Source organism: Microtus pennsylvanicus, chromosome 7, assembly GCF_037038515.1.
Source record: "Microtus pennsylvanicus isolate mMicPen1 chromosome 7, mMicPen1.hap1, whole genome shotgun sequence".
NCBI classification, from domain to species: Eukaryota; Metazoa; Chordata; class Mammalia; order Rodentia; family Cricetidae; genus Microtus; species Microtus pennsylvanicus.
Genome location: NC_134585.1, coordinates 108,781,827 through 108,804,061, shown reverse-complemented (window position 1 = coordinate 108,804,061; position 22,235 = coordinate 108,781,827). Strand labels below are relative to the sequence as shown.

Here is a 22,235-nt window from a genome sequence, read left to right as displayed (position 1 = left end):
GCGTGCGTGCGTGTGTGCGTGCGTGCGTGTGTGTGTGTGTGTGTGTGTGTGAAGGCGCATACGTGACAGCACTCGCGTGGAGGTCAGAGGACAGTTTTGTAGAGCTGGTTCTCTCCACTTACCATGTGGGTTCTGGTGTCAAACTCAGGTTGTCAGGTTGTGTGGCAAGCACCTATAACTGGCTGAACCATCTTCCTGGGCCCTCATTTTGCTATTTTTCATTTTGTCAGAATCAAAAGTCATGAAGTGGAATGAGTAGAAGAAGGAGCTCTAGTTTACCTGTTATCCTATTTTAGTACTTATTAATTTATGGTCTCTCTTGTTGCATTTATTAACCCTGCCCTGTTTATCTTAGACTTTGGGGCTTCAAGTTATTTCCTCTGTAAAAACTTATCAAAGATGTTCTAAAAAGTATTACTCGGGGGCTGGAGAAGTGGCTCAGAGGTTAAGAGCACTGACTGCTCTTCCAGAGGTCCTGAGTTCAATTCCCAGCAACCACAACCACCTGTAATGAAATCTGGTGCCCTCTTCTGGCCTGCAGGCATACATGCAGACAGAGCACTGTCTACATAATAAATAAATAAATCTTTTTTTTTTTAAAAAAGTATTACTCTATTTATTCTCCATACCTATGTATTTTCTCCTTCCCTGAATCTAAAGATTAATTGTATCCTTAAGAGAGAGGAACAGGAGTACTTGTATCAGCTAACACTGACTGCCGGCATCTGCATACCACATCTTCTTATCTGTTTTATTTATTTGATTTTTCAGTGTGAGACAGAATCTCATATACTCCAGGCTGGCCTTGAACTTGATATCTAAGAGGATGAACCGGAACTCCTGATCCTCCTGCTTCCATCTCTGAAGTTCTGGAATTGCAGTGTGTGTCACCTCACCCAGTACTCTCATTATTTATAAAGTAACTTTTCCATTGTCTTGGGCAATTTGCTGATATTTACCATATTCTCTTCTTTTCTATTTCTAATGACATTTTCTTTGACCATTTTGTGCCATCTCTGAACAAACTAATCAGTTTTGCATATAAGTATTGACAAAGATAAGGACCGCATTTTAAAAAATTAGAATTATTATTTGCTGCAGAACCTAAGACAACAGGCCTTTATTATCTGCTCCTGGTCTGTATGGGTCAGGAATTCAGGAACATGAGATTACTGGGTCAGACACCTGAAAGTTTGATCATGGCCACTACCAAGGTGACTCTGGCATTAGTGATAAGGTGACATTGGCAAGGTGTTTCCTTTTCATGTAAGTCTTTCTGTTGCTTGCTTGAGTCCTCATAAATGGTGGCTGACTCACTCAAGGTACAAGAGACTGGGGCAGAAGCTGGACTGTGTTTCAAAGACACACATCATACTTCTGCCAAATTTTGTTTATCCTGAAGGCCAGCCCAGACTCACCTTCATATGGGCTACATAAGATCATTTATATCAAAGGACATGGTATGCCTGACTGGTGTGATTGGTTAGTTTTTTATCAACATAAACCTACATATATCTGAGAGTAAGAAATCTGAATTGAGGACTTGGTTCCATCAAATTGTCTTGTGAGCAAAATCTATGAGGGTATTTCCTTTCCCTTTCTCTCTCTCTCTCTCTCTCTTTCTTTCTTTCTTTCTTTCTTTCCTTCTTTCTTTCTCTCTTTCTTCTCTCTTTCTTTTTTTGTGTTTGTTTTGGGTTTTTTTTTTTTTTGAGACAGAGTTTTTCTGTAGCTTTTGGAGCCTGTCTTGGAACTAGCTCTTGTAGACCAGGCTGGCCTCCAACTGACAGAGATCTGCCTGGGCCTCTGCCTCCAGTTCTGCAATTAAAGGCAGGTGCCACCACGCCCAGCTGAGGGTATTTTCTTGACTGTCAGCTGATGTTTCAGGGTCCAGTTCACTGTGGGTCGTGCCATCCCTGGGCAGGTGGTCTTGGGCTATATAAGAAGGTAGCTGATCAAGCTAGGAAGTGGCTTCCTTAGGTCTTCTCTGCTTTAGTTCACGCCTTGAGCTCCTGCCCCAGCTCTCCTCAACAACAGACTGTAATCTCTAAGCTTAAATAAACCCTCTCCTCCCCCTAGTTGCTTTTGGCCAGTTTTTTGGACCATGACAACAGAGAGGCTAACTAGAACAGGCTGGGATGAAACCATTAACATACCTAAAACAAATGAACAATTAGCAGCATCAACTGTCTTGGCACCGTAATGAGTTTCATATGTTGCCATTAGCCAATACATTTCACTCAACTTCACTGAATCTATTGATTCTTCTTTCTAGTCTTCTTTTTCTCCAACACATTTTGTTGGTTGAGACAGAGATCACCAATGAGGAGCAGATAATGTAATGTAAGTAAAAAAAAAAAACCATTGTGGTGCAAGCTTGGCACAAGCGCGTATGCTGAATTCCCTTGAATTAAAGGGAGGCTCCCCTTTTCTCAGGAAAGGATGATATTGCACAATATAGAAAAGTCATCTACATCCATCCCTTGGAAGGAAGTGCTAGCTCTAGGGTGTGATAAGGAGCACCTAGTTTAAATTTGGGAATTTAGGGTGGTTCAAGAATTCGAACCTGCAAAACTAGTGGTCAGAAGGCATGCATCTGTCAGGAATCAGAAGCTGCTGCTGCTACCGCATGGAAAGACCTCTTTGGTGGGTCCCAGTTCTACTCAGAAAAGCTTTCCAGAGTCTGGAATCCCCAGCCCCGGATGCTGACTGCTCTACTCATGTATTCTGGCTTGCAGGCATACGTACTTCTGGCAGCTGGCATGAGCTTCACCTCTAACCACACTCGCTAGGTCTTCACTGTAGCTTGGGACTCAAGTTACTTAAGGATTTCTTTGCTGGAATTGCTCCCATGTGAAAATGAACTGGGCCTCTCAGAATGATGGAGGGACAAGAGGCACAGCCACACACGTCAAGAGAGGGTACAGTTGCCCAAATGAACATGTTCCAGTAGCGATGTGTATACCTCTTCTGGGTGTCTATAAAGTGTGTACGCCAAGTGGATTTAATCAAGGTTCTCCTGCTGCTCTGGGCAGTGCTGGGAGCGCAGATTTTCACAATTGATGCAAAGACATCTTATTCATGAGTGATATCCCTCTGGTGTGTCCCAGGACACAACCCGGCCGGCTCCTGCACAACAGCACTGCTTAGAATAACCGGCGGTTCTCCCTTCACGCGGGTTAAAACCACCTTAAATCTAAACATATGTTTCCCTCATGCAGATCCAGCATCCCTGAGATCCTCTGTTCTTAACAGCTGAAGTTTGCTTCCTTCTCACCATGGAGCTTGTCATGTTCTCCTTGGCCCTCTTTTCAGGTAAATGTTGGTAAGGAACACCTCGCCCTCTAAGCCACAACCTTCTGGGGCAGCATTATTCTCCTCTACTTAACGCCCCTCCTCAGGGTAGCTGTTTAAAGCACCTCAGCTGTTTATGGGATAAGAGAAGGTGAAAATATGTCTTGTTAACAGGTCCTATTACGAGATCTTAGATCCTTACCTCTGATAAAGGAGTTATGGCGAACTTGTATCCCTTGACTAAAGTTGGAGCTCTGCGGTGCTTCCTCCCCCCCCCCCAATGACCCCAATTCCCATTCTCTTCTCCTTTCTTCCCTCATATGTCTGCCTGGATTTAGGCAGACATGCTTATCTCCTTTCTGCCTAAGTCTGACACCAAAGATGGTACCCAGAAATGGGACTTGCCCCAAGCTATCCCACCTCCCAGTTGCGCTCCCTTTAGACCTAACTGCAGCTCTCTGTGAGTCAGCATCCTTGACTATGAACTGAGGATCACAAGATCCTCTTGTCTGGTTATGATGAGAAGAGACTGACACTTGTAGGAATGTGTTATCTCCTGTAAGACACAGCGGAAGCAGCCTTTTGGTGGATGTGTGTGGGTTCTTCACAGAACACACTTGGAAGGCTGAGAGCGATGGGCTCTGTCTCACCTCTCCTTTCTGATCAGATATTTTCCCAGCTACGGTAAAGCCGGATGTTGCATGTGTGACTTCCTCTTTATACAATGTCCTGACATGATAAAGATGCCCACACTGCTCTTGCATGGCAAGCTCTCAGCCCCTAAAATCACAGGTCCCTTTATTTTTAGTCCTTTTCAGTCAGAGCGAGCCTCCTAACCTTTCGCTTCCCTTTAGTGGCTGCCTTTAGGGGCAGAGCTAAGGGGCTAGATGGCAAAACAAACCTCAAGTTCTTCAAGGCTCCTTGCATCTCACGCATTCTCAGGCTAGTAGAAGAGACTTCTCCAACAGTTATGGGTTCTAAGCACATGAATTGGGGCTGCCTACGTTTAGGGGAGTCTTTTCCCCTTAGCTAGTTTTCTCTGGAAACACCCACGTGGAGGCAGCCAGACATATGCTTGATTAATCTAGGCATCCCAAATCCAATCAAGCCCACATCAAGATCAACTCTCACAGATCTTCAAACTAAAGGTTTCTTCAGAGTTGATGTCATTCTGGGGACTCTCTCTGCCTTGAAGACGGCTGCCTTCTTGTGTGTTCACATGATTTTGTCTAACTTCATCTGTTTTTAAATTTTTAAATAAGAATACCAGTCATATTATATTAAATTCAATATCATAATGGGGACCGGAGAGATGGCTCAACAGGTAGCGTACAACCATCTACAATTTCAGTTCCAGGAGACTGGACATGTTTTTATGACCTTGGGCTCCAGGCGTACGTGTGGTGCACTTATATACATGTGATACACTTACACACATGTGTCGCAATTACATACATGTGTTGCAGTCACATACACATGTGCTGCACTTACATACATGCAGAAAAACACCTATGCACATAAAATACAACAAAAAAACTTTAAAATTATTTCTTAAAGCCAGCCACTCTAATTTTCTAATTTTAAATAATTTCTTCTTCAAAGTCTTGTGTCCAAATGCAGTCACATCACATTCTGTATAGGGATTAAGGGATCAGCATGTGAAGGATACTCATAATAGTGGCCAAATTCAAATGGACAAAACCCAAATTTCAATTATCTTCCAGGAGAGCAGGGGGTTCAGTGTGTTTCCAAGAATAATGAACTCTGTGTGTATGTGTGTGTGTGCTTGTGTGTTCACAGACACCATGGTCATGGATGAAAAGGTGAAGACAGGTATTGAACTGGACACAGTTTCTGCTAACTGTAGCTATGATGCCCACTACAAGAACCACACCAAGTACTGGTGCCGAGGCTATTTCAGGGACTCGTGCAACGTTATCGCCTTTACCCCTAACAGCACCAACCCTGTGGCCCTGAAGGACACAGGAAGCCAACTCACCATCACTGTGTCCTACCTGGTCAAGGAGGACACAGACTGGTACTGGTGTGGCATCCAACGGGACTTTGCCAGAGATGTCATGGATTTTACACAGCTGATTGTAACTGACAGCAGAGACGGCTGGGCCAGTGTTTTTCCACCTGGTAAAGAGACTGGCAAGGGATGGTTGAAGGGCAATAAGTGCTCGTTGAGGCAGTAAAAACTCACCAAAGGATCCAGGTCTGATGGTGCACACCTTTAATCCCCACACTCAGAAGGCAGAGGCAGGTGAATCTCTGGGTGTTCAAGGCCACCTGGTCTACAGAGTGAGTTCCAAACGAGGCAGAGCTATATAAAGTGAGACCCTGTCTCAAAATAAAGACACAAAAACCACCTCACTGAAGGCAGAGGCCACCAACTCAAGTTCCTCTTGTATTACTTGAGGTAACCAGCTCTCTCAATTCCACTCTGTGGTGGGGGGTGAGAGCTGGGTAGAATTTTGTAGGAAAGAAGCACATCTGAGCCCTGGGTGTGCTTGTAACTTCCCTTTCTTCACAACAGCCTGGCTCGCAGACCTTGGAAGGTTCTGGAAGGTCTCATAGGCTTGAGATCTTTGACCTGATGGTCAAGGCTTTGAGGTTGTAGTGAAATCTCAGCCTTGCAGGTCTAGAACCTTGGAGATTGGCTTGAGACGTAACTGAGGCCGCAAAGAGAGGTTTCTCGAAACTGGACAGTTAAAAAAAAAATCAGTAATTAATATAAGTTAAATAGAGCGGTCAAACTTGCCAGCGCCCATCTTTACTCATGTGGAATGCAGGAGGATCCTGGGAGGGACAGGAACCAGGGGGGTAAAGTCTGCCTAAGCCAAACTGCGATTTTGAGCTGGAGCTAACTTTCGGCCTCTCCCAGTGTTCTCGTGTTCTCAGGCCCCCTTCTCCGGAGCCTGGAAAACTCTTCAGTACCAGTGAGCCCCTGTCTTCCAGGCAGAGAAATGTGGAAGGCACTAGCTGTTCTCCCGTTGTTCCCATTTAGAAAAGTGATGTGATTTCGGTCGCTGGAGCGCAGTGACCATAGGAAACCCCACCAGAAGGACTTGTGGGAAGCCTCACCCCCACACCGCCTCTCCAGTTCTCATGCCTTGCTCACATTTAGTCCACTGGTAACTGATGTGGCTAGCATCCCGCTGAGTGGGTAACATCCATACTGGCTGTGTTTTCACTTTGTACGTGTCTGCTTTTTATAGCGTTTCTGGAGTTTTTAGTTCAGGAAGAGAGGGGTCTTGTTTAAATTTGCTCCTTTAAAGAAACATGGAGGAGGTGATGTGGGACTCCCCAATGGGTTGTTAGTTTCTTATCAGAGGAACTATGTCACAGATTGACTCATTCCCCTAAGGATGGGTCTGGCTATTTGATACATCAAGACTTTTTTTCCCTTGGGTGTGACCCTAGTCTGGGTCTCTAACCATGAATGCTTTTAGACTGCACAGGGCCTTTGTGCAAATCTGGGAAAAGCGTCCCTTCTTCCGGGTGCAGAGGATCCAGTAGCAGGATGTATGACTTAGCTAGCGCACTGTGAGTTGGATTCCAGCCCCTACTTCTCTCCCCAGACTTGCTCCCTGTCCAGGGCATGTTTCTACAATAGTGTTGTCATTGTCTTGTGCAAAAAGCCAGCAAGGCACTTCCCCTCTGGAGAGCAAGAGAAAGACGGGATGGGGATACAGCTGGAGCCAAAGGAAGGGCCCCCAAATGGACTTTATTCTCAACACTTTCTTCCTGATTCAGACCCTCCAGGGAACAGGACCCGGAGCTGTAGGACTTCCAAAACTATCCTAAAGGTGGAAGACTCCAAGTGAGTAGGGATCTGAGGAGATGATGGGGTAGGGGTGGGGTGGGATGGGATGGGGTGAGATGAGCCACGACACAGTAGTTCACACCTTCTACTTTGCATCTGTGTATTGTTTCTCTGCCTAAATAAAGTATCTTACTTGTAATTGTTTGGTTTCTTAAAAATGACTATTTCTGTTTGAAAGCAGAAAATAGCTTCTGGTTACTTCAATTGATTTTTGTTTTCTTGTTTGTTGTTGTTGTTTTGTTTTTGTTTTTGTTTTGACAGGTTTTCTCTGTGTAGCCCTGGCTGTTCTGGGACTTGCTCTGTAAAGCAGGCTGATCTTGAACTCACAGATGTCTGCCTGCCTCTGCCTCTCGAGTGCTGGGATTAAAGGCGTGCGCCACTGCCGCCCGGCTTAGTTATTTTAATTTTGAAAGGGGGCATTCTACCCCCCAGAGGGAGAGAATATCTGTCTGAAACACAGGACAGGCATGCGGGCAAAAGAGGAGCCAAGGACTTTATCTTCATCTCTAGCTCAGTTTCCATCTGATGGTCTCGAGTGCGTTTGCTTCCTTCTCTATGTCAGTCTTGGCTAATTCTAGTTTCTTTTTTTAAAAAAGTCTGATTCATTTTTATTTTGTGTGTATGAATGTTTTATACACATATATGTATATGTGCAACACGTTTGTGCGTGGAGCCTTGTGGAGTCAAGAAAAGAGAGCCTGATCCTCTGGAACTGGAGCTAAAGATATTCATGGGCTGCAGTGTGGGTGCTGGGAACCGAACCTCTGAGCTTTCTCTCTAGGCCTCTGTTTCTTTTGTTTTGTTTTGAGACTTAAAAAGTTCCCCTCAAGTTCCTAGGTAGACTTAAACCTTTGTTCCCCCTGCTTCCTCCTCCTGAGCAATGGGATACAGGTGTGTGCTGCCACACCCAGCTCAAAAGCACTCCGCCAACTGAGCTATGTCCTCCAGCTTGTATTCTTTTCTCTCTTTCCATCTCCCTCTCTCTCCCGCCCTCCTCCTTCCCTCCATCTTTCTTTTTCTCTTTGACACAGTAGATTTCACCTATTTATAGTTGCTCAGTTTATTTCTCCCCATTCAAGAGAATGACCGAAGACTGTAGTTTTTCCACTTCTCATCCCTACTTCATTTCTGGGGAAGGACTCACTGGCCCAGGTTGGTTAGCTGCCCTTCCGATCCAAGGAATGAATTACTCATACAAAGGACAGAGTTACGCTTTCCAAACTGTAGCCATCAGGAGCTACTGGGGCTGGGACGGGCGTGACGGTGTGAGAAGAAAACCAAAAGGGGTTTCCTTCCAAATGACCTGATATCTGATGTGATTTCTTCTAGACTATTCCTTCTGATCTTTTGCATAATGATTATTCATTTGGGGATCATCTTTATAATCAGTGTTTGTCCAAGGGAAGGAGAAGCCAGAGGAATGAGGAATAGAGGAGGAGGTAAGCAAGCAGGGTGTAGAGTCATGAATAAATGTGCCCCTCCCCTTGATGCCTGGTCACTTAGGTACCAAGGCAGTTGGTCAGTCCACAGGCTGAGGAGGATAGAACCTTCTCATAGTGACAAAGGCATCATGGGAAGCAACTGAAGGAACACTTTAGTCTTAAGTGGAAGTAGGTGTGGGCTGGAAAGAAGGAAGATAACCACACTGCAGGACCCGTATCTGTGGGAATCCTTGACACCACGGCACAAGCATTGGGGCATAGCCTTACTCTTTGTTTGAAACTTTTTGTTCACTTGTAGGGATTTGGGGTCAAGGCTCTTGTCTAACGATGGGGTTTCTGTAACGCCCTCCCCCAGTTCGGCAGGTGGTTGGGCCCAGGGACCTCAGCTTTCTGTCTTTGTTTTTCCTTGGATAGTTACTGGTAAAAGCATCACTAGAAGCCCTCAGCCAAACCAATTTCCTTCTGTGATCTCCATACCCTTGGTAAGTTCCCTCCTTGATTCCTCAGTACTGAGTCGTGAGTGCCTTCGGAACTCAGTCGTTAGTTCTTTCCACTCATAGAGAGGAGACTGTGTGGTCGTCTGTCTTTACCTGTGACACAGGCAGGTCCTATCATCTGGAAAGTTCTCTAGGTCACCATAAAGAACTGAAAAGAACACCATGAACACCTTTGTTTGGCCAAGGCGATGCTGTTAGCTTTTGGCCTTTTCTGATTGGACACCTTGGAAACACCTTGGACAAAGAAGAGATTGTAGCCATAGTTACAAAATGGATTCCAGTCACCCTTCCTGGGTTTGGAAACATAGAAAAACAATACTTCAAGGAAATAATGATTAATATGAAGAAAACAAACAAAAGCCTCAGACTAGAAACCCAATACTGTCACCAAATCCAAGTAGCATCCGAATGATGGGAGGCCTGTTAGTGACAAATGAGGGGCCAGGGCCAGCAGGATCTGAAATGTGACCACAGGCTACAGGGTCTCAGGCTGCCCCTGTGCGGACTGGGTCCCATGAAGACACAGAACAAGCTATCTAAAACAGTAAAGGAGCGGCTCCCACAGCGTACAGTGGGAACAGTGGAGGGGAGAGTAATGACCAAAGCAACACCCCTCCAGGCTTGTCTAGGCTCCTTCTAGGTTACAAGTTTTGTTTTTGTTTTTTGTTTGTTTGTTTGTTTTTTTTTTTTTTTTTTTTTTTTTTGAGATAGGGTTTCACTGTTTTAGAGCCTGTCCTGGAACTAGCTCTTGTAGACCAGGCTGGCCTTGAACTCACAGAGATCTGCCTGCCTCTGCCTCCTGAGTGCTGGGATTAAAGGCGTGTGCCACCACCGGCTGGCTGTTTGTATTTTTTTTCTTCAGGAATTTATCATCACTTCTTTAAGATATGACCCTGGGCAACATTGTTTTCCCAAGCCAGTTTTTCCCTCTACATTTTCCTCCTTGTTCCTATATGCTTCTGAGTTTTCTATCCATCTATCCACCCGTGTCCCACCCACCTCCCCACCCATGCATCCTCCATTTTGCAAACTAGGAACATGCTAGTGCTGAGGTTACAAAGACAAACTAAATAGGTAGCACCTGTCTTCATGGCTCTTATGTTGTAACCCAGGAAAACAGCAGGGCAGACATGGCGCACCCAGAAGCCCAAGTAGAAGGATCTCGAGTTCAAAGCCAGTTTGGACTAAATGAGTTCTAGAGCAGCCTAGACTGCAGAGTGAGGTTCTGTCTCAAAAATAAAGTGCTGTGGTGAGGTGGAGGAACACAAGCAACCACACTCGAACACAGACGCAAGCTTGTCCAGCAGAATCATTGAAGGTGATAGGATGCTGTACTATAGGAAAGAACAGAACCCAGTGCCGTTCTCTCAGCAAGAAGCCAGCAGCCTGTTCTAGCCTTGCCCTGTTGCTCATACTTGGACACACTTAGCAGGCTGGACTAAAGCCCCTTCTAGTTTTGTTATTCTTGGGCCCAGCGGTTCAGATGTATTCATACCATCAAAACTCAGCGAGAGAAGGGCAAACCCTGGGTACCCAGCTTTGCCTACAGTCTTGCAGAGATGACATCAAACTCCAGCCCTGAAAGCAAACTTTAGTGTTTGCAGGGCTGCCAAAGTGGCTCAGCAGGTAAAGGCGCTTGTCACCAATCCTGTTGAAGCCCCAGGACTCACATGGCAGGAAGAGAAGCAAATGCTGCAAGCTGTCCTCTGACTTCCACATGTGTTCTGGGAACACATAGCCCTTGTGTATCCTCCACTCTCCCCTCTACGTGAGGGGGCGGGGGAAGAGGGGAAGAGAGATATACAGAGAGGCAGAGAGAAACACACACAGACACACACACGCAGAAAGAGAGAGAGAGAGAGAGAGAGAGAGAGAGAGAGAGAGAGAGAGAGAGAGAGAGAGGAGAATAAATAAGTAATCCAAACATGGATGTTTTGTGCACAGGCAGCCAGCTCAGGAGTGCCAGGAGTGGTTCCCACAGCATCCCTTGCCTTTTGCAGTCTGGAAACTTTGGGAAGTGTGGAGGCTGGGGATACTTAGGTTTGTTTGAAAAAAATTCCTGAGTATGATAATAATCTTTAATTTAGAAGTTTAGAAGAGAGGAAAATAGGCTCAGAAAAGTGAAGTTTGTAGGGGTTTTATTTGTTTTGTTTTTTTTTGGCTGACACTCTGGCAAGAGCCTCCAACTCCGTTTTCCTTTTCTATTTCCCAACAAAGTAGGCTACGATTTGAAGTTCTTTCCACATATGTCCTGACTCGAGGAAATGGATCAAACTGAACACACGTGACTAAAGATTTCATTTAGTTCCCAAATAGAGTAATACCATTACAGTTGAATCTCCATGACAACCAGCCTGCATCTCAGAGACTGTTTCTGACCTTTCGGGATTTCTAAAGCAATCTTCCATGGCAAGGTGACAGCAGCGGTGGTCAGGGAAGCTACGATAGATTCCGCCAAGCAAGGCTGCCACTGAATAACATCTCCAGACCTTACCTTTCATGCATTAGATTCGCTGACGTGAAGAAGAGGCACAGAATCCAGGACAATAAAAACCAATGACTTGTATTTTATTTTGTCAGCCAATAAATATATGAATAGTGTTGAAAGAGCCCCCTTGTATGACTGACTTCTCCTAGCGCATCACTGGAAAAGGATTTCTTGACATTTTCCTAAAAAGCATTACATTCCAATACATTTCTGAGTGGGTATTAAATGCTGTTCTATCCAAATTATCACAGATTGAGTCTGTGGTTCTCATAGCCCCTTGGTGAAAAGACAGTGCCCCACCCCACACCAATACATCCTCAGTGGGAACCAGTCACCAGAGTAACGGGTTCTGCTCTGACCAGTAAGCAACCAAAGGGTTGTTCAAATCAGGAAACACGAGGCAAGAACGAGGCATCATCATCTGCGGGAGCCAGCAGTGTGGCGTCATTGGTGCAGGATTACCACTACCCCACGTGCTTCCTTGCAACCTGCAACCCTCTCCTCATACGGTGTCCCTCCGGCTGCTTCATCGTGGCCTTCACCGCCCTCCTGAGGGGGAAAGTGCACATTCATGTGTGCGCTTGTACACGGGGAGGCTGGAGGATTCCTTAGATGTCATTCTTCTGGAGCTGCGCACCTTGTAAGAAACAGTCTCTTCCACTGGGCTGGACTTGTTGATTAGGCTAGGGTAGCTCAACCATGAAGCCCAGGGACACTCCAGACTCTCCCTCTCCAGGGCTAGGATGACAAGCATGCCCTACTACTACCATGTCCCCCATTTTTACACAAGTTCTGGGGACCAAAGTCAGGTTCCCGTTCCTGCCAGACAAGCCCTTTACTGATTGAGGCATTTCTCTAGTTTCAGGAAGCCACAGTTTAATATGCCATGGTCCAGTCTGATGGAGTATAGGCCCACCAGGCTCAGACTCAGAATCCTCAAGTGGTCCGCTGGGTCAGAACGGGGTTGGAATGGAGATTGGGGGTTGACCAGATTCTGTGTGTATCTCGTCAGATTAGTTCGTGCCTCTTGCAAAGCCTTTGATGAGGATACTCTGGGCTTTGTTCCAGTTCCCTCCTATTGGGAGGAAACTCCGAGTCTCTCAGCAGCCCGAGGGGAAGGGGAAGGTTACGGATATCATACCTGCATACTTGTAGCCTTCCTCCATTTGAGTCTCAAACACCAAGAAATGCTCTGCCTCCGCCTCTGACCAGTCCCAGTCGTGCCCAGTGGCCACGGATTCAATTTATACATGGTCAGTTTACCAGGTACTCTTAGAGAAAACTGTTTGTTTCCCAGCAGCTAATAATTGCCCAGAGTTCTTCAGTTTTTCAGTTCTTCAGTTAGGTGGGATTGTGCCCAATTTACCTCTCCGTGCTTGGTCTTGCACAGGTCTTAAGAATGCTATCATCAGGTGGTAGTGGCGCACACCTTTAATCCCAGCACTCGGGAGAGGCAGAGGCAGGCGGATCTCTGGGAGTTCGAGGCCAGCCTGGTCTACAAAGTGAGTTCCAGGACAGCCAGGACTGTTTCCCAAAGAAACCCTGTTTCAAAAAGCCAAAAGCTAAAAACCAAACGATAAAGCTGTCACGCTAGCCGAGTTGATATTTATTGTGTGTGTGTATGTGTGTGCGTAGGCATGTGTGTGTACATGCACACACACCACAGAGAAAACGTGAAGGTTATATGGTGACTCTCAGGAGTCAGTTCTCTCTGTCCACCATGCAGGTCCCAGAGCTCGAACTCAAGTTGTCAGGTGTGGTGGCAAATGTCCTCATCTACCTCACCAGCCCTCACATTTATTTTATCATTTATTTTTCTTCCAGTTTAGTACTTACACTTTAAAGTACGCTTGCCTGATTAAAGAGCACCTTCCTGATATTTTTAATGGGGCCGTCTATGATTGTCCCTTTGTTCTGGGGGGTAAATTAATTAAAATTATCTTTAATTTGGCTCTCAACCAAGGTTGTCACACACATCTCGAATGCTCTATAGAGGAGAGAGAAACCCGCATTTGACTAGTGGTTTACACAGTATGGACTTCGTGTTGGTTTAGAACTCTGATACTGACTTCTGGAGAAGATGATGGGACAGAGTGCTAACTGAGGAAGAAGGGGCCAACCCTGGAGGAGGAGCTGCCGTCATTTGAAAATCTTAGACTGTTCGCTAGGGTTGGCGGGCTCCTCCCTGGTTATCATCAGTGATTTTTCTTTATCTCGAACTCTGTGCCCCTTTGGAAAGTGCAGGGGAGTTGCTCAAGGAGCTGTTGCTGCCCATCAGAGTGAAAGGACCTGCAGCCTCTTGTCTGGCGGGGAAAGTAAGTAACCAGTGGTTTCCCTCACAGAAGACAGCGCTGCCAGAACAAGTCTGGATGCCTCTGACTGCTGCTGTCCATAGGCTGGGGTCCTAAGTCTGTAGGAAACAAACAACCAAAGCAAACACACAGGACAAAGCCAGAAAGCAGTACGTAGCTGGAGCTGAGCTGAGGTCCTGCGTTCGGCCTCATTGGCGAGGCAGGGATGGGTCTGCTACTTTAATCTCAGAGTAGACAGTGGGGTCCAAGCCTGTGGAGCCGTTTCCAGTCAAGCCATTGCTGCTTTCTCCTGAGGGCTTGAAAGTCATATTGGCATAGGTAAGTGACTCCTTTGATGCGGATGAAAGCTTATGAGGAGAAAGAGGAGGAATAGTGAATTTGCAGTAAAAGGTGTTCCTTTGAAGGTGTCCCAAAAGCTTCCATAACTCAGGACCCAAAGAAGAACCCATAAAAGAGTCACTTGCCCAGAGTCCAGAAAGTGACACCAATATCCCAGCCCATAACCCAGTATGTAGATGACACAGAATAAACCAACTCCCCCCAAAACAAATTTCACACCACCTTCATCACTCTCCATTCCTCTCTTGCAGCCGTAAAACAACGGCATGGTCTTACCTTGATGGAAGGCTCTGAGAGAGAGTGCTGGGCCTGGGTGCTGGAGTTACCTGCAGCAGAGGCCAGGAAGAAGAAGGTTATACACTCACCGTGGGGTCTAGAGAAGCGGGGAGCCTTTCCCTTCAACCTTGGGTGAAGGTTAGTAGGTAGGGGTATAGGGGAAGAGAAGCCAGGAAGAGCAGGGAGGGCCTCAACGTGGACCTGCGGGGAGGGTGGGCTGAGCAGGCCTTCTCTCCATCACTTCCCCCTCATTGCTCATGCTGTTCTCAGGGGCATCATCTCCCAGAGACCACTCACTTTTTCTGCAGCTCTTGATGATGAAGAAGATAAGGGCCATGAGTAGCAGTGTCAGCAGAACCCCAGCAAAAAAGGCCAAGATCAAATGTTCCTTTCTGTTTTGGCAAAGAGAGGGAGCAGATGAACTGCTTGCAGGGGCCTCTTGGAGCCTTTACCGGCAACCAGGCATAACTGTCTTGCTTAGGCTCTCTCATGGGCTGATGGACTTGCTCCCACCCAGGGGCATCTGAGACTCTCCCAGTCCTACCCTCAAGACTCCACACCTCATCACTATGTAGTTCTGGGGACTCGTGATCTCTCCAATCTTGGGCAATGCTGAGTTCATATCACTTAGAAACCAGCACTTGGGAAGCTGAGGCAGGAAGATTGTGGCAAATGGAAGCCAGAAAAACAAACTGGGCTACGTTGTGAGATGTGCCCAATCTCTCTCCTCCCCCCCACTCAAAGCAGCAGAACTATATACTCCTAAGATCAAACACTGAGTTCTTTCACTGTTCCTGGTCTCTTTTCACACCCAGACTGCCCTTCATAAGGCCCCAAGACAAAACAGTCAACAAAAAAACCAGTGCCGCATGACTTGGATGAATGTGTTCCTTTACTTGGGGATGGAGCAAGAAGAGGGTGCAGCGCTGGTCACTGGGGTTGTCGTGGAGACTGTGCCTGCAGAGAACATGAGAGGGATCAGTTTGGGGGAATTAGTGTCCCTGCCCCTTCTCCTGCCATTCATTCCTGGATAAGACCCCAAGTATCTCCACTACCCTTGGGGACTTACAAGTGGGCTACCGCTCCGTAGAGGGAAGAACAGTGGGTCTTTTTTTTTTGCCAGAGCTGGGCAAGTGAACCCAGGGCCTTTTGCATACCAGGGCAAGCTCTCCACCACTGAGTTACCCAACTGACTGACCTTTAAGATGAGATGAAGAGTTATAATGAAATGGTATAGGAACTAAAGAAGCAAGGGCTAGTATCCAAAGCCCTGTGTCCCTTACGCAAACAAATAACATACCGCGTTTCCCTAAGGCCTAGTGGGAAGCCCTGGGGAGATGTGGATCCTTTGACCTCAGTACGCACTCCCCAAACTTCTCCTGACATCTCCCCCAACCATGTATGTGGTGTGTGTGTATATGCGTGCATGCATCTGTCTGTGTCTTTTTTAGTGCCTAACCCACAGGAAGGAGAACAAGAAGAAACATGAACTAGATTTTCTTAAACTGCTAGCTGATCTACTCAGTTTGGAGAGCCAGTAAGGTTTTTCTGGTTCCTTTTTCTATTCCTTGGGGGCCCTGATTTCTGCATTATGGAAAACTTGAAGGCTAACTCAGAAATGCTCTAGCGAACACTGTCCCCTGTGGAGTTTTCAACACAATTCCTTCCTTTGTAAGTGCCACGGGAAGCGGTGACTTCTGTCCCGGACTCACTGGTTTTGGGTTTAGATGTAGAGGAGGAAGATCCCATGCTGTCTTCTCCTGAGAATAAAACAGGTACTGTTTAGTTTGGTATGGAGTCTGGGCATGGCGGCGCATTCCCTGGGCTGATCCTACCGCCGAGGTGCAAGCGGGCATCTTAGGTGCTTTGTTCACCTGGATATGTTCAGTGACCAGAGAAGTTAGATCTGAACTCTTCAGCCTAGCATTGCTCTCTGTGCTTTTAGGGATATGCAGCTGCTGGGTGTAGTGGGCTATGTCTCTAATCCCAGCACTGGGGAGGTGGTAGGATGAGGGTCAGGAGTTCAAGGTCAACCTTTACTAAGCAGCAAATGTCCAAGTTAGCCCAGGTAACATTTGAGATCCTATTGCAAACAAACAAACAAAACTAAGGAGCTGGAGAGGTGAGGGATCAGTGACTACGAGCATTTAGTGTTCTTCTAGAGGACAAGGATTCAGGTCACATCTACAACTCCAGTCCCAGGGGATCTGATACCATCTTCTGGCCTGCACCAATACTGCATGCACATACATAAAAATAAAACAAACAAACAAATAAGACCAAGAAAACTCTTAGCTGTTAGGTTATATAAGACCCAACGTCAATCAACCATTCATTCAATCAATCAGTCAATCAATCAATCAGTTTGGCAACCAACCAATCAATCTATCACTCAAAAAATACAAAGCAACATCCAGAACTTTGGGGGGCACCAACCCACTACCACTGTGTGGCTTTGACACACCTGGTGAGTCCTCCATTGTTACACAGAATGACATACGGCACTTCTTTAATCTGAGATACATGGTGGCTTTTCAGACATGTATGCATCTCACTAAACAGTCTCTAGGTATTATTAAAATGAATGCAAAGATGAGACTGGAGAGATGGCTCGGTGGTTAAGACCATTGGCTGCTGCTCTTCCAGAGGACGCAGGTATGATTCCCAAACACACCATGGCAGCTCACAACCATCTGTGACTCTAATTCCCAGGGAGCAGATGCCCTCTCCTGACCTGTGTGGGCACCAGACAAGCACGTGGTGCACAGCATCACAGCTAGGCAAAATGCAGAAATGATAGAGCATCAAAGGGCAGGGAAGCAGTATCTCCTGGATCCCTAGTGCACATTGCTAGCTGAGTGGATGCCACGCCATGCGCTTTATTAATGCCGCCTGAAACACTGCTTCCCGTACAAGGCCAGATCTGGGTTTTGCTCAACGTTTTACGTTTGTGCTTTCACACTTCTAAAACCCTTGCAGAACAGTTTTAGGGAGACTGTCCTTTCTGCTGCAGTACTTCTCCACCCTGTTTGTGAGAGATACTTTGCAAGATGTTGCACAGGTGTCAAAGACCAAAGACAGTTCCCAAACCTGGACAGCCTAGACCATGCTTTTTCTTATACATGCTGTCTTCGTTGCTGTTACTAACGAAGCTGGAGAGGAAAGGATTTCTTTGGCTTACACTGCCATCTTACTCTTCGTCATTAGTGATGAAGTCAGGACAGAAACTCAAGCAGGGCAGGAACCTGGAGATAGGAGCTGATGCAGAGGCCATGGAGGGGTGCTGCTTACTGGCTTACTTCCATGGCCTTGCTCTGCCTGCCTTATAGCATTCAGGACCACCAGCCCAGAGATGACACCACTCTCCGTGGGCTGCACCCTCCCCCATTGATCACTAGATGAGAAAATGCCTTACAGCTGGATCTCATGAAGGCATTTCCTCAAGTGAGGCTCCTTCCTCTCTGATGACTCTAGCTTGTGCTAAGTTGACACACAAAACCAACCAGTACACATGCCATACCTGAGAAGTTTCCTTTAGAAAAGTATTACAGAGAGGCATTGGCTCCAAAACTAAAATAAAACACGGTAATCACAGCAATATACCATGGTAAAAGCTATTTAAAACATAGTTGCTATTTATGGGAATTTCCCGTTCGTGTTTTCAAATCAGAGTTGACCAGAAAGAACTGAAACTCCGGCAGCAGACTCGTGTGCTAGCATGTTATTGAGTACGGATGGACGTTCTTAACCAGCCCCCAGCTTACACAAACGTTTTCCGACGCGTTAATAACCGACAATGAGACTGGTGCCTTTATGTACAAAATTTTGGCTACAACCCTGGTTATTTTTTGGTGACCCCAATTTTAATTAGTATTTAGGCAAACCTGTGACAAAAAAATGGGGTCTCTACAATTTCTGCTTAATTTGAAGGTGATTTATTTAGACAGAAAATGTCATAAACGGTTCACATGTTTTAAGCTATCAGCTCTCATAAGTGATTGTTCCCAATCCTTAGACAGGGGAAGACTTTTGTGGGGTGTGTGTGTGTGGAGGGCGTGCTTGTCAAGGAAAACTTTCAAGTCAGTTCTTTCCTTTCATCTTTACGTGGGGTCTGGGAATCAAACTCGGTTTTCTGTCCCCAAGTGTCATTAAAACAGTAGCAAGGCAGCTCTTTAACGCATCTGGTCACTCAGCAAGCACTTTCAGATCTGCCACTGTCAGATCAAAAGGAAATACTGACAGGAAAATTTGGGGAGAAGTCTGAACTATGAAAACAGAAAGACCATAGTCCATGCAGAATCAGCAGGGATCATGATTTTTCTATCAATTGTCGGTTCTTTTTGAAATTTATGTCGGTCGTGTGAGGTGGTACACGCTTTTAATCCCAGCACTTGGGAAAGCAGAGGCAAAGGGATGTCTATGAGTTCGAGGTCAGTCTGGTCTACATAGTGAGTTCTAGGACAGTCAGGGCTAGATCATGTCTCAAAATAAAATAAAATAAAAAACAAAACAAGTCAATAGTATTCATTTCAGAACATCATAAAATATTAGCACATCTTGTATTTTATTATAATACATATTTATAATTTCTATAAATATATATTTAAATTGTTGAAATGGTTTCTTCCCAAGGGATGGGGATTTCCACTACATCTTACATTTAAAGCTACTCATGACTTTCTGCTTTCCCAGCCGTGGCTCTATTCGAACGGGGAATCCAAATAAATAGTATCACATAAAAATAACTGAGGCCACTCTACCCTGCAGACGAGATCATCTTACAGCACCACAGAGAAACAGATACTTACAAATCCAGGAGGCAAAACCAATAATACACCCAGAGGTGGTAGCACACACTTGTAATCCCAGCACTTGGGAGACTGCCTGAGGCAGGAGATCGCCATGAGGTCAAGGCTAGTGTGGATTACACAGGCTGTCCCCAAAATCTAAAACAAGTCTGGCATGGTTGACTCACATTTTTAATCCCAGCATTTGGCAGAGGCAGGCGGATCTCTTGGAGTTCAAGGACAGCCTGAGTTCTAGGCCAGGCAGGGCTACATAGTGAGACCCTGCCTCAGAACAAAAGCAATAACAAAAAAAACCCTACCAATATAAGGGCCAGCGAGATATGTGGGGTAAAGGCACATACCCCACAGCTCTAGAAACCTGAGTTAAATTCCTGGATCCCATGTGAAGGTGAAAGGAAAAAACCAACCTTAAAATTGTCCTTGACAACATGTACACACACACACACACACACACACACACACACACACACACACACACCACAAATATTTTTTTTTATTTCATAAGAAAATAACGGTAATCCAAACATGTGACAGAAGCAGGAAGTTGAGCCAGAAACAATGGTGTTTGTAGTCTGATCTGGCACAAGAGACTTACCTATGAGACCTGTGCCACAGTCATTCAAATGCAATCCTTGACCCACCAAATAAGAAACCAGAAACCACCAAGTAAAAATTAAAATGTCCTTTGATGAGAAATTACTTAGTATGGATTAGAAGGGCCTTGAATTTACCTTTCCAGAAAAATTTCAGTCAAAAGATGCAGTTGTCGAAGATGAAACTTGCTTCTCTTCCTCGTTGTCTTTTTCAGAAATGGTGAAACAGGGTTTGCTTCCACTGCCACTGTCACCATCTAGCTGTGTCGCAAAGATATGTTTAAGTCCAAGCCACAGACTTCCTCTTTGAAACCAATGCTATTTTTTTCCCATTCCCTGGCTTCTCTGTCTTTAGAATGGGTCTCTTCTCACAGAGGCTAGGCTGGCCTTAAACTGGTATGGACATTACATGCCTGGTTTATGTGGTGCTGGGATTAAACTCAGACCTTCAAGCATGCTGGCCAAGCTCTCTACCAATAAAGCCACACCCCCACCCCAGTTTCATATTTGTAAAGGCCCCATAATCATGATAGTTGTTGGCATACATTTTCACACACAGATGCCATACCGCAAGGAAAGTTCACTTCTAGAGAAGAGTTTATTGCTTAGCCTCCCTGAAGCTACTGACATCATCACCATCAAGGACTTCCAAATTTGCATCAGGTCTGATTAAGGAGAGGACGCTGACATAGAAAAACGAAGAGTCTGAAAGACCCTCAGAGAGGACCTTTTCCTCCAATGAAGTCCCCAGAACCAGGACACTCCGAGTCCAGATCACAGGATGCAATTAGCAAGAGGTTTATTGAGTAAACACAATTTGCTGTGGGCAGCAAAGTCTTTCGGAGGACTTGCGCGCCTGCAGACTGGGGGGTCTTTTTATAGGGAAGAGCAAAAAGCAAGTTTACAGAAGCAAAAGCGTGGTTATCGGTTGACCGGAATGAGGCGGGGGCATGAATGGTTTCCTCTCTCAGCATGGATACCTGGCCTATCTTATAGATATCCTGTTTTGCAGTCAATCTGCTTTGTTGATGTCCTATCTTATTGACATCCTGCCTTGCAGTCTTCCTATCTCATAGATATCCTGCTCTCTCAAGCACATGGGATGTTCTTACGAGAGCAGGCTGGCTGCTGATCCGGAGAATTTTTTTTTAAAGCAAACAGGACGTTCCCCCGGGAGCATGCTAGCTGCCGGTTTTGAGGAGGGGGTCTGTAGGGTCTTTCAAGTCAAATATCTAAATTAAACAACAGGCTGAGAACTCAAGTGTGTTCAGAGCACTGAAATCCCTTTTGAGGGGGCAAGAAGATTCATTTATTTATAAGCATTTATTAATAAAATGACTAAACCCACTCATTTAGAGATGCCGTAGACCATCTAAGGATTGGTGGCTGGGGTTAGGCAGCGTTTGAGGGAGACACTAAACACAGATAGGCTTGAGCCAGGAGAGTATGGAGGTCTTTGGAATCCAGCAAATACGGAGCTATTAGGGTTCATTGTGTGAAGATGAGACTGTACTCATACAAACCCTAGACTCATACAAACTCAAGATGGTGCATCAATCACTCAGTATGGCCTTCAGATACAATCAAGAGAGTAGATAACCTGGGTGTGGGGAGGGATCTATGAATCCTGTACTCAGGAGGCTGAGAAAGGAAGATCTACAAGCTTAAGGCCTGGGCTATATAGCCAGACCTTTTCTCAGAGGGGGCAGATTTGAAGTTGCTACCAGCATAAAAACAGCATACTATTTCAGCGTAAACTTTCTAAGTAGTACAGTCTGAAATGGTGGTCAAAGCTACAGTACTGTAAAGCCTTTTATCACTTCCAAGTCTTGGGCACTGTGTCAGATGTATGTGCTGTATTTTTGTAGTAGGTTTGTTTACACTGGCATCACTGCCAACATATAAGTAACGGTCTGAAGTATGACATTACCATAGACGTCACTAGATGATAATGATTTTCAGACTCTTTAAAATCTATGGGACTATAACATATATTATTAATGTTAGCTAGTATGTGCTATGTGACTGCATTTATAGTTTATAAAATAAAAACGTGTGGAAGATTAAAATTTTTTTCTGTGGAAGTTTTGCCTGCATAGATGTCTGTGTACCACATGCATAGCTAGTGCCTGTGGAGATCCCCTGGAACTGGAGTTATGAACAACTGTGAGCTCCCATATGGGTGTTGGGAATTGAACCTGCATCCCCAGAAAGAGTAGTCAGTGCTGAGACATTTCTGCAGCCTAAGGGTTTTTTTTAAATTTTAGAGTTGTTTTTACTTGCATTTACCTGGTGACTAAGGACGTTAAGCATTTATTAAAATATTTCTCCATCATTTGAGATTCTTTTGCTGAGACTCT

At 45.5% G+C, this 22,235-nt stretch overlaps 2 protein-coding genes across 3 annotated transcripts; one reads left to right on the top strand and one right to left on the bottom strand.

Annotated features, from left to right (window-relative positions):
* The first annotated feature begins 3,275 nt into the window (after positions 1 to 3,275).
* On the top strand, positions 3,276 to 10,258 carry Tmigd3 (transmembrane and immunoglobulin domain containing 3). Its single transcript, XM_075979178.1, is given in 7 exon segments — positions 3,276 to 3,312; positions 5,092 to 5,433; positions 7,051 to 7,117; positions 8,450 to 8,508; positions 8,511 to 8,547; positions 8,975 to 9,044; positions 10,172 to 10,258. Coding segments are annotated over 7 exon segments (699 nt in total).
* A 1,346-nt stretch (positions 10,259 to 11,604) lies between these two features.
* On the bottom strand, positions 11,605 to 20,329 carry C7H1orf162 (chromosome 7 C1orf162 homolog). 2 transcript variants are annotated; one of them, XM_075981686.1, is made up of 6 exons: positions 20,014 to 20,326; positions 16,187 to 16,234; positions 15,371 to 15,431; positions 14,772 to 14,866; positions 14,475 to 14,524; positions 11,605 to 14,206 (listed from the first exon to the last, which is right to left on the bottom strand). In XM_075981686.1, the coding sequence occupies exons 2-6, from the start codon at positions 16,221 to 16,223 to the stop codon at positions 14,048 to 14,050; spliced, it is 402 nt and encodes a 133-aa protein (XP_075837801.1). In that variant the 5' UTR covers positions 16,224 to 16,234; positions 20,014 to 20,326; the 3' UTR covers positions 11,605 to 14,047. The 2 variants fall into 2 exon arrangements, with proteins under 2 accessions (XP_075837801.1, XP_075837800.1); XM_075981685.1 differs by having other exon boundaries at positions 15,371 to 16,234; positions 20,014 to 20,329.
* Between the last annotated feature and the right edge of the window lie 1,906 nt (positions 20,330 to 22,235).

Excerpts from the sequence above, each read along its gene's own strand:
- C7H1orf162 (XM_075981685.1), bottom strand. The coding sequence starts at position 15,498 with ATGAATGGCAGGAGAAGGGGCAGGGACACTAATTCCCCCAAACTGATC. Across the intron at positions 14,867-15,370 it reads TCTTCTTGCTCCATCCCCAA|AAAGGAACATTTGATCTTGG; the intron begins GTAAAGGAACAC and ends TTGCCAAAACAG. Across the intron at positions 14,525-14,771 it reads CATCAAGAGCTGCAGAAAAA|GTAACTCCAGCACCCAGGCC; the intron begins GTGAGTGGTCTC and ends CCTCTGCTGCAG.